At 38.4% G+C, this 12,622-nt stretch overlaps 1 protein-coding gene across 1 annotated transcript; it reads left to right on the top strand.

The window, feature by feature from the left end:
• The first annotated feature begins 3,253 nt into the window (after positions 1-3,253).
• tmem135 (transmembrane protein 135) lies at positions 3,254-9,252 on the top strand. The gene is made up of 15 exons (XM_078266080.1): positions 3,254-3,423; positions 3,819-3,946; positions 4,457-4,549; positions 4,750-4,783; positions 4,886-4,951; positions 5,682-5,728; positions 5,853-5,894; positions 5,989-6,165; positions 6,264-6,333; positions 6,428-6,595; positions 6,899-6,962; positions 7,098-7,174; positions 7,687-7,785; positions 7,879-7,946; positions 8,105-9,252. The coding sequence occupies exons 1-15, from the start codon at positions 3,286-3,288 to the stop codon at positions 8,238-8,240; spliced, it is 1,407 nt and encodes a 468-aa protein (XP_078122206.1). The 5' UTR covers positions 3,254-3,285; the 3' UTR covers positions 8,241-9,252.
• Positions 9,253-12,622: the final 3,370 nt, after the last annotated feature.

Below are 12,622 nucleotides of genomic sequence, written 5' to 3'. Positions count from 1 at the left end.
TAATACATTATGTTAGTCCAGGCCTAAAGTGATCCACATGGGTCTCAGACTTGATTATGGTAAATTGGCTCAATAGTGCCCCCTACAACATTTTAAAAAAGTAGCCCCTGCAGTGCGTTTCACCTAGACTAGTTGTGTATCCTTGACGTTCCACTTCCGGGATTGCTCCATTGCAGATGGAAATACCGCCAAGTTCACTTATTTAGGCCGGATATCCGTTGCCTTGGGATTCCTTTCTTGGCATTTTAAACTCCAGTGGATTTATGAGGACTATGGTTAATCTTTTCTCTGCAGATTTCTGCAGGGTAAATCCAGACAGCTAGTTAGACTATTTGTCCAATCTGAGTTTTTCTGAGATGTACACGTTCCACCAAAACAAGTTCCTTCTCGAGGCTATTTTGCAGCGGCATTGCGGCTTTTCGCGGTGCCTAGCACCGCCCAAGACGATTGTGATTGGTTTAAAGAAATGCCAATAAACCAGAGTACGTTTTTCTCTCATCCAGGAATGCTGTGTGTCACTAGACCTAGACCTATGAGATTTGGAATGCATATGTATCATGTCCAAATTTACAAAAAAGCTTCTTGGAGCCATACCCTAAACCCAACAGGATGTCAGCTACATTAATATTAATGTGCAAATTATTGATGATGTTGACCATTTGCAGGCTACTGTAACTTCCTCTTCCTACAAATTTAACCCGATTGACTTCCAAATTGGTCCGTACATCAAAAGACCTTGCCAAAGCTAAATTGCGAAGCTTTTGCACTTACACAAAATAGTGTGTTCACAACACTATGCACCATATGGAGGGAATTAAGTCTAAATTTTGTGTGAGCGTAGTGCAGAGGGCCCGTTCATCGCTGATTGCAGCTTTAATTATAAAATGTTACTGAAATTGCCTACTGGGAAATTAAGGTAATTGATCCACTTTTGATAATATGCAGACTCAAGCATCATGAAAAGGCGTCAACATCAACATTTTCTGAGAAGTCATCCTAAAGTTGTATAGCTATGGCTTTATTAGCCTAGTGGTTAACAAGCAATTTCTTAATGGATTATACAGTCCCTCCAGAAAAACGCGATTATGCAATCGCATAATTCAATGCATAATCAGCCAAAGTCCGCATATTTATGCGGGGGCCGCATTTTTTCAAATACGCCGCACTTTTGCCGCATAAATTGCCGATTTCCGCACAAAATATGCGGGGCTTGCATGATTTCATAATCCCCGTTTTTGGCAGTGTCCTGATGGAGGATAAAACAGCTGCCAGAGGACAATGTTGTTCTTATTAAGCCTACTTACAACTGATCTATAAAGCAGTATAAAAAAGATGTAGGCTATTAACTAGTGATGGCCAAATGAAGCTTCGCGAAGCATTTTCTTTATTTTCTGAGCCCACAAGATGGCGCTCTTGGTTTTAAGAGAAAGGCCTAAGGCATTGCAATTCAGTGTATTCTCAACCCTTTGTTGAACAGAGAGCGCCATCTAGTAGGCTCAGAAAATAAAGAAAATGCTTCACGAAGCTTCATTTGGCCATCACTACTATTAACCATGAATAAAGTAACAAGTTACTTTACAAGTGGTAATCTTGTTTGACTATAAACCTACATGAGCCAAATTTGAGCCAGCTCATCCTGATAATGCACATTTCCCCTCAACCCAGCACCTACACCCCTACATCTTTTAACCTGAAGCTTTGTGTCATACTGAACATCAAAGGGGTGAGGCTGACACATGCTGACCAACTCTGAGCAGTACAACTACAGAGACCAAGGAGGGGTGAACTGATGGACCTGCCTCTACAAAGTAAATGCAAGAAACATTGATAATACACAAAAGACAACCATATTCTGGTCATTCTGGTCTTGCTCCCCTCATTAGCTTAGATGAGTGTGATCATTGAGCTTCCTATGTCTGATAATCCCCATAAATCTCTGAGTACAATCTGCACCCCAAGCACAGTATGGAAAACAAATGCGTTGGGTATTGGTTCTACAGGAAAATTAGGTCCTTAAAGCAGAAAGTCTGAAAAAAGTGTTCTGTAGTCTTGCATTGTTATTATTGTAGATCACCATGCTCAAGTGGATTTAGGAGTTGATTTTTGTCTTGTAGCCCCCTGAAATCCAAACCCACAGAAAGAACACATTATTCAACAAGATCACCTGTGCTTTATGCTCAGTCGGGCTCCAGTCCAGCGCTTTAATGTGGGATGGAAACCACTGGAAATTAATTGTGATGCCTGCTGGCTGATTTCTATACTATTTTACATGTCATTACAGTATAGTCTAATAATTTGCAGTTCAACTGAATCTAAACTGTCAGATTACCATACCATTCTGAAGTTGTGGCTCTACATGTCTGTGCTGTACTTTATGTTACAGTCTAACAAAATATGCCAAATTTAGTATCTCAGCTACCACTAAACCACCAAACACTGGCAAATCATGCTAGTGTGTACATTGTCATGCCTCCACATGAACACCAACAGAGCACAATATGTTATTACAGCAATGGTTAACATCTTGTGTCAGAATAAACCTAATCTGATTAGCGATTTAGGCATTTAGTTGAAGATTTAGGCAGATTTACATAGGTTATTTAGTTGAAGTGCTGTCCACAGTGAGCAGGTGGGGGAATTGAACCTGTGATGTTGGCATTGAAGCAAAGAACAAACCTCTTCACATCTTGTCACACAGCCCATCTCTATACTGATTTAGCTAATTCTGGTTTTAATGATTAATGGGCCTCTCCATGTCTCTTAATCTTAAATTTAGAGAACTGATATTGAAAGAGCAAAAGCATTTTCAAGGCAATGCAGTTTCCAAGTAAACGTTTATGGATTAAATGTCATTAATTTATTAGCTAAGGATGAGTGAGATGTAACGTTACTGCCATTCTACATTTATTCATAATTTAGTTTCCAAAATAATCAATACATTCATAATGTCAAATTACCTTAAATTATACTGTAGCTGTGTCCGGTTGTCTGTTTCAGTCCCTGATTTGGGGGACATATGAAACTGATGAAATATTTAAAACAATGTTGATTCACACAAAATCACAAAGTAAATCTTAAGGGTTTTACGAGGGCCTCATTGTACTGGATACGGGCAACAATTCACTGATCTTCAAAAAAACATTGATTCACAATGCATGCCTTTTGATCAGTATCGGTCCAGTCCCGACAGCACCGTGCACGTGCACAGCTCTTTTGCGTGGCCGCGCTCCCCTCACAGTGAACCCGCACGACAGCGCGTTACCTATTGGTTGTGTACAGACAGACATGGCCGCTCTCAGTAAAATACCGCATAGCTGCTACGAGATCGGTCATACTTGGAACCCTTCGTGTGTGCAGTCGGCTGTGGATGTAGCCAAGGGTGCTCTGGAGGTCTCCTTCAAAATATACGCCCCTCTTTACCTGGTAAGTTTTGCTGTTTGACCTGCAATATTTGGACTTGGGAGTCTCTGAAGCTAAAGTAAGCTAGCTAACCAAGTAAGGCTAACTGGTTCTGAGAAAACGTCCTAAAGATTAACTGACATGTCGCCGTCTGACATTCGGGGACTAAGTTCAAGTTCTTGCACGTGCACAAACAATGTGAATGTACAGTTTTGAAAAACATTTGATAAGTAAATGCCGTCTGATTGATTCCAGAGTAAAGTCGTTGACCAGTTTTGGTGCAGTTTCTAACTGTACAGACCGTTATCAGATCCAACGGGAATGTATTAACACAATTGCACAACATGTTTTTCTCAACTCTTGTGCAATGATGAAATGTAAACACCTACAGCCTTGACTGCAGCTCAACTATATTGCAGATAGCAGCTGTTCTAAGGAGAAGGAAGAAGGATTACTATTTAAAAAAGCTTCTCCCAGAGATCCTGTGGTCTACTTCTTTCCTCGCTACCAATGGAAGTCTCTACATTGTTTTCTTCTGCATTCTCAGGTTAGTAGGTCCAAGAAATGTCACACAGATAAACACTGTCAATCACACAACTCAGTTGAAGTTAAGATGCAAGAGATTCAAAGGGTTTCAGAATCTAAAGTGATGCACCTGAGGATCCGAGTAAATGTTTGATGAAGAAGAAATGGTATAGTCATTATTATCTCAGACTCTGTTGTTTTTGTTTTTCCAAACGTTTTCAGAGTTGCTCAAATGTTCCCTGTGGAGTTTTCTTGTAAATATCAGATAAGATAAGCATTTATTAATCCCCAGAGGGGAAAGCCGGGAATTGCAATAGCACAAAACAAACACAAGTTAAATTTACATTTAGTAACTGAAACATCTAAATATTTAGATAATATTGTTCCTTTGATTACAAAAGGAAAATATATATTTGACCAAAACATTGCTTCTTTAAAGAAAATCTGTGCTGACAGTGTGATTGAGTCCACTTTCCAGGTGGAAAAAAAAAAAAAATAACATTGAAATAAAGCTGTATATTTCTGACTTTAGGAAACTGTTTGGAGGGTTCTACTCCTGGTCTGCTGGGTTTGGCTCAGCTCTGCCTGCCTCCTATATTGCCATCCTCCTGGAGCGCAAGAGCAGGTGAGATTCCTTTCTGTTCTTTTTTCAACACATTTTTCTTGGTTCTCTTACTCTCCCAGTTTTGATTAAAACACATTTGCCAAGTACAACACTACACATAAATTGCAGTTGTTGTATACATCTCAAGTATCAGGCGTGGCCTTGTGAATATTGATTCTGTGTTTACTGACAATATATATGTCTCTCCCTTTCCTTGCCAGGAGAGGGCTGCTGACAATATACATGGCAAATCTTGTAAGAGCTACTCTGTTCATTTAAACATGATGTGTTATACATAAAGAGATATATCTGCTTTTGCCACACAACGTATATGTGACATTGTAATCTTGTTGTCAGGCCACTGAGACTTTGTTCCGTATGGCAGTGACACGAGGCATCATCAAACCCATCACACACGGCGAGGTAAGATTACATGGCGGTTTGAGTTCGAGTGAACTGAAAGTGAAGGGAGCTTGGGGGGGGGGGAGGAAAACAAACAAACAAGCATGCAAATAGAAATGATCGCGGCCAGAAAAATTATCGCTGCCGGAAAAATTATCGCACTCCATTTTTATTTATCATGCGATTAATTGATTTATTGACTATCGCGACAGGCCTAAATGTGATAGATTTGTATTGTCCCGAAGGAAATTTGTCTCACACACAAACAGTATCTGCTGTTTAGAGGATTCAACACAACATAGTGCATACATTCGTACAGTACAGTACACAGACAGACTGTCATCATGTGCATGCACAGACTGCCACCAGACAGCAAAATTGCTCACTGCCCGTTGTACATCACTTCATAATGGCCGTCATAATAGTGTATATAATATATATATATATATATATATATATACACACACACATACATACATACAATCCTGATTTTTAAAAAATGTGTATGTTTAAGGGGTTAGGCTCTAGCTGGCTTGCCATTCAGGGCTTGTGCATGTGTCAGTAAACAATATGAAGTAGCTCAGCATGAGTTGTCGGATGTCTATGAATAACCTTGATAGTAGTTTGTGTCCCCTAATGATTTAATGTATATCCTTTAGGCCAGATTGTATCATGGTGGTGAAATAAGTCCCATGGCCTGATTCCTTTGCACCCTTTGTCCTGATGCCCCTCTGTCTCTGTTTTCCATTAGGTGCTCTTGTTCTGCGTAACCGCATCGCTCTTCACGTTCTTCTTCAGGTCAAATTTTTACAGTGAAATGTGAAACATTGGTCAATTGGTTATTATGAATAGCCTTCAAATATTAAAAACAAGAGTGAATGTTTAGAGTTTGAGTTAACTTAAGTTGTGTTTTATGTTGCAGGAGTAAAGATGGTCTCAAAGGCTTTGCATTCTCTGCATTAAAGTAAGTTGTCCCTGTTCCCACTGATGCCTTGATTTAAATTGACTGATAGTGTTTTGGTAAAGCTCACTGAGGCGGTGTGCATTTTTTGTGACAGGTTCATCATCGGAAAAGAAGAGATTCCAACTCACTTTGTCGTGGCAGAACAGATCTGCGCGAGACCCCTTGAGAGGACAGCTGCTACAGAGACAGAGGATTCACAGGTGTCAGCAGAAGGGCCCAGCTCCAGTAGGAAAACTTTGGTAGCCCACACAAGGGAACTGCTAGAGTCAATGTGAGAGAATACACACCTTTACACTGACACAAAGATGTGTACAGAATGCCCAGAATTTTTTTTTTTTTTAATTTTTTTTTTTTTTATAAATAATCCAGATGCAAGAAGGGTCCAAGGCACAGATGTTGTAAACATTACCAAGACAACTGCATTTCCTACTGTGTGAAAGTAAGACACTTGTGTTATGATGATGGCTTTATAATACTCAAATACTATATTATTAACTAATAATAATTTTTTTAAATTTTCTTTCATTGTCCAGGGTTTTGTCAGGATGTTCAGTGTTGGCTACCTGATTCAGTGTTGTCTTAAAGTGCCTTCAGCATTCAGGCACATGTTTACAAAACCCTCACAGCTCCCCTCCCTCTTCTACAACAAGGAGAACTTCCAACTCGGGGCCTTTCTTGGATCTTTTGTCAGTATCTACAAGGTACATTTCATACTTAACAGGTTTTCTTTTTTCTATGACATCTCTGTTATTTTTTTTCTTCCTTGCTTCCATTCTTGCTTTTAGGTTGGCAAAAACATTTACAAACAGTTGTGTCCCCCAACTCCTTAAAGGCACATTTTAATTTGTAATCTGATTTCTGTCTCTGAGTTGTTGTCCTCAAATATTTTGTATTGTGTTTGCTAACATTTCCTATATTTTCCCTATGTTAGTATCTCTTGTGTTGTCAGGTGGATATTATATTTCTTTTCTATTTTTTTTTAAATGTTTTTCTTTTTCACTAAGGGAACAAGCTGTTTGCTGCGCTGGCTGCGCAACATCGATGATGAACTCCATGCACTGATAGCTGGTGAGACAGGATTGTGTAAACTGTCAAACAATGTCCTTGTAGAGCAATCCTCCTCCTGATTGTGTCAGCTAATATCATGCCATGTCTCGGCTGATTTAATCTTTTTTAATTATTTTAATCTTTTTCGCTTTCAAGGCTTCCTGGCTGGTATTTCGATGTTCTTCTACAAAAGCACGACAATATCCATGTATCTCTTCTCTAAGCTGGTGGAGGTAAAAGAAAATCTCAGAAACAAGTGATATTAATCACAGAAAATTATGTTGTCAAGAAAATATACACACTAACATTCATTTTTCATCTCAAGGATAGACGAACAGTATTTACTGAATATTATATATAAATAGGGTCTACTGAGAAATACCGCATTTTCATCATAATCCAGACACATCTCCCGGTGTATACAAGTATGTTTACGTGCATACAATAAATTAAGTTACTAAGGCATTTACATACACTTTAGTAACCTGGCTACTGTAAATCTGTGTATACATGCAGCAGGTCAGTAATAAACGTTAGTCATCTGGCAATGTGGTTGCTTTTATTCACACTAGAGCCTTGTAGAAATGTTATGGACATGCCATGACAGTAGTTCCTAAATTCTCAGATTGCCAGAACAGCTACAACAGGAAATAGACTTGCATGTTAGTAACATATCTCCTTATCTGAAACCTTTTGTACTGGGCAATTTATAATTAACAGCACATGTAATAATCTCTGTCTTTAGACCATATACTTCAAAGGCATTGAGGCCGGACGGTTCCCTTACTTTCCTCATGCAGACACGGTCATATATGCCATCTCCACTGCTATCTGTTTCCAAGCTGTAAGTGACAAAAAATGTATACATAAATATGCTTCACACACATTTTTCTTTGCTGAGTAAGGATATAATGTATGACTCCTTCCTGTTACACAGGCTGTAATGGAAGTGCAGAACCTCAGGCCTACTTACTGGAAGTTCCTTCTGCGTTTAACTAAGGGCAGGTGTGTATGGTGTGGAAACTGTCAGCTGTTGAATCAAATTCTGTCTTTTTAGATTGTCAGTAGTCAGACTGTTTCTGTCCATGTTAAGATAATCTGTTAGTGAGAGTTGTATTTTTTTTATTACAGTAATGAGATTATTTTTCTCTCTCCGCTCCTAGGTTTGCTCTGATGAACCGACAGTTGCTCGATGTTTTTGGGACTCAAGCCTCCAGGGACTTTAAAGGCTTTGTGCCCAAACTAGACCCTCGTTACACCACGGTGCTACCACCAGGAGTCGACATCCAACTCGGTTGACTTGGGACCAGGCTGTGGGAGGGGCTTTTAGGGTTACCTCAACAAGAAATGGACAGTTTGGCTGTTATTTCCGAATAACTTAAGGATTTGTTAGAGATGTTATAACAGCTCAGAAGTGTTGATGTCGTGTTATGAGATGGGATAAAGCCCGACATCTGTCCAAAGCAGGGCATCATGAGTGTCAAGTTTGGTGCTGCACAAGCACATTCACTGACTGGGATTGTATGAAAACAGGTAACTTGTAAAATAAATGAAACACATTTTACATATATTAATAGAAGTTTTAATGAAACCTTTAACAGCACACTATAAGACTAATGAGAAGAAAGCCATCTAAATGATTTATATATATTTTGTCAAATTGACCATTTGCATTTGGCTGGGTGACATTTACCTGTTCTGTAAGGTATGGGTGGGAGTAGTAAAGTAGATCACCTTATAAGGTTAGTTCACTCAAATCACGAATAGACCCAAAAATTGGTTTATTGGAAAATAAAAATGATTTCACTTTGGCTGCAACAACATTCATTTTATCCTTTAATTGTACAGTTTCTTAATTCTGCAAGTTACCTGTAGGTTTGTACTGACTGAACTCAGTTTGGTTATTTGGTTGCTTTCATGACAGAGGGTGAAACTCACTAACTTTTTGAAATAGGCACAGTGATACCTTTTTTTGAATCTGATTTAAAAGGACAAATTTTTGATCATTACTCCCTGATCATTTCTGAACGTGTTCTTTTTAATTGGGTACAACTGATGATATATGTAATTATGTAGCCTTATTAAATGTTGTATTGACAATGGGAGATGTATTTAGTTTGTGGTCTATTATGTAAAACACAGAGGTGGAAAGTCACCATTTTGAACCAGTTACATTTATTTTAGTTGATTTTTTTTATGCAATTCCAAATCTCATACTAGTTTTTTTTGTTTTTAAAACTACACTTGACAATAATGATTGCAATGGAGTGAGCCCTCATATAGGTAATGCATTAAAGGAAGCAGCAAGGACCATGGCGAATTTGGAAATTACTTTTGTGGAGAAGATGATGAAACATGAAAAAATGGTTTAGTATATCAGTATACAAGATAATTTACTGTTTATTAAGTGGTAAAAAATACCAATAATGTTACATTGAAGACATAAATCATGAGTAAATGGCTAAGGAAACATTTGTTTACTAGTAAATCACACTGAGACTATGTTTACTTACACAAGAAATCAGGTTATTGGGTGTAATAAACTCATTTAGACTTAATTATTTGAGTTTAGGAGTATGACTTTAAATATTTTGGTTATGTTGATGTACAGCTACAAGTAATGATTCATTACTTCCACCACCCTGCTGTCACAGTGATACTTGACTAGTCCTTACAGTCTGGCACATGGTTGCAATCAGATATGTGTATCTTCCACCTCTGGTTTTAGCAAAATACATGTGTGCCCCTTTATTTAATGCAGAAACTGTTTAAATGTCATAAAGGGTTTGATCAGAGAATGGGCTTCTAAGTTTAGAAACTGCCTTTAGTTTACAAATGTATTTACATGAGCCAAGACTTTGTAATATGATGAATTGCGATGCAAGGGAGAAATTTGCAGATCCATATAATTCCAAGTCTGCTTTTAATAACCATTTGCAAATTATTCAAAGTTCTGAACCACAAAATATATTGCTCAAAAAGTCATTTCCACAGTCAACCTGATCCATCTTTTTTTATTTAATTCTCTGGAGGTGTTTGGGTTAGAAAAGACTGATCTATATGAGTAAATAAGTAATATTTACTAATACAGGCCAAACCCAGTTCAAATTAATTATTTGGTTTCACATGAGCTCATAAAATAAAATAAAAAAACTAGGTTGGTTGTTTGCATTTTAATTAATACTCACTGTCAGTTCCAAGGTGAACCCTATTGATTGAAACATTGCTTGCTGAGGAATTTGGTGCCACATCAAAGCATTTGCCTGAAGGCGACAAAGAATCTGTTTATGTCAATAAAAAGCACACCGCTCAATCTTTTGTTTTTGATTTTCGTTGCATAGCGATGAGGATATCTGCTTTCTGTTCAACACATTTTACACATTGCACACCATTCATCATAATTTCATTCCAGATGTGAAATCTTTTTGTACACATCTCATATTTCTGCTAATTACTTGAAATGCCAGTTTGTTTTGCATTCAGTTCTTCAACCCAACCCAGCTTTAGACAAACCTGACCTCCATAACACAAGCCATGATTGTAAACGTACAGGCTACAGTGCAAAATTCATGTTTAGACTAAAGTAGAGGTGTTTAAAAAATAGTTATATACTAAAAATCTATCCTACAGAATTATAATGCAACTCACTGTTCTATTTATGCAAAAAGTGTGTATATTAAAGTATTTTTTCCATCCAAGTGTGTGACTTGTTTGTTTTCTGAGCTGAGTTTCATCTTGTATACTTTTAAAATGATTCGATAATAACCAAAGAGCAAACTTTTCTCTGTTTTTGCTTGGTATGAAATGTCAAAGTTGTCAGGCATCATCTAATCATGAAATTAAATAACAGGCCTACCCTATATGCAGTTGGTTACAGTTTTTCTTCACTTTGAGAAGGCCCAACACACACACACACACACACACACACACACACACACACACACACACAACAGGACCTTAAACATGTACAAATGGAGAGATGTCAGAGTGAAGGGGCTGCCCATTAAAGGCGCCCGAGCAGTTGGGGGGTTCGATACCTTGCTCAAGGGCACCTTGGCAGTGCCCAGGAGGTGTACTAGCACCTCTCTAGCTACCAGTCCACACTGCGTACTTGGTCCATATGGGGACTTGAACAGGTGACCCTCCGGTTCCTACAGACTGAGCTACTGCCACCCCAAAGAAGAAAGAAGACCCACTGATGTTGAGAATACATTTGTTTTCAGGGTTCATGCTAGAAGATAATTGTATCTTATCATAAAATCCAGCATTTCCAGAACAGAACAAGATGTCAACTACTAACTGTAATTTTATAATATATTCATGGGTCCTACAGTATGATTCCTTAATGGTTTTTGAAACCTAAACCTTTCACATAACCACCATACTATCACAAATGTTCCCCTTGCCAAAACTTTAGAATGTTATTCTGTTTGTAGTAGTCAAATGTAAAATGTTGTACTATTACACATCCAGAATTAGTGGCCTGATTTCCATGACATTTGCTGTGGTAAAATCCTTTCCTCTAGTGCCACATTCAGGCCAATATTTCCACTGATACACAAGAAATATAATGGCCAGCAATGGCTATATAATTTTCTGACTAATGTACATGTATATGTATGTATGTGTATATATGTATGTATGTATGTATGTATGTATACAATGTATGCTCTCCAGAGGATACTCCGAGAGCTTCGCTCTTACATCACCCTCAGGCTAAAATGTTCTTTGACAAAGAATCGTGTTTATTATTTACATGGCTGTAGTGTCTCGAATATGTTTATGGAGGGCGGCGATGAGTTCACAAGGCTTTTAGTTTACTCCAAATGGACAAGAAAAAGAAATCCATAACGGAAGTAAGTATCGTCTAGGTAAAAACCAAGGGGGTAAGCTTCTCCTCGGACCGCAAACCTCCTATGGCACCATTTTGATGCTAATAAGCCATCACCTCCCATTAGCATTCCATTGACTGCCATTCATTTTGACGCCACTTTGACAGCGAATAACTTTACATCTGAAGCGTTTAAAGACTCTATTTGTCCATTGTTTATTTCTAAAGAAACACGACAATGTATAAAAGGCTCCATTACCTTGTACCTCACGTTATGGCTCCGTAGCAGACGTTTTTGTAAAAATAGGCTAACGATTGTGTCATAACCACGCGACTTACTGTCGCATAGTAGAGGAATTACTGTATAGTACAGGAGAAGCTCTCAGGCAGCTTCATCTCACATTAGCTGTTTAAGTTTAATTACTAATGTTAACTAGCATTTTAGTTAGCAATAATTAGCCTGTGTCCATGTTATCTCCTTACATATACCTACGCTCTCCGTCTCTGCAAGATTGGGAATGACTGAGATTTCTCTTGGCACAGCTACCAGAAGACTTACAACTTTCAGACACGTTGCTCACGGCACATTTACGTCGTCTCTCTCAGTTTGAGGCTGCGCAGTAACGCTCAGCCATCACCGGAAAAGTGCTTCTAATGGCCTTCACTCGTCTCCGTCCAGAGCAACGGGATCTGTTGGTCCATTCTTATATACTGTCTATGGTAAAAACCAAGGGGGTAAGCTTCGCTTCAGAGCTCAAACCTTCTATGGCGCCATTTTGATGCTACAAAGCGATCACCCAACATTAGCATTCCATTGACTGCCATTCATTTTGACGTCACTTTGACAGCA

Source organism: Sander vitreus, chromosome 13 (assembly GCF_031162955.1).
Source record: "Sander vitreus isolate 19-12246 chromosome 13, sanVit1, whole genome shotgun sequence".
Classification (NCBI taxonomy): domain Eukaryota; kingdom Metazoa; phylum Chordata; class Actinopteri; order Perciformes; family Percidae; genus Sander; species Sander vitreus.
Note: the sequence above shows the minus strand (reverse complement) of the source record. Positions and strands in the feature narration are given on the sequence as shown.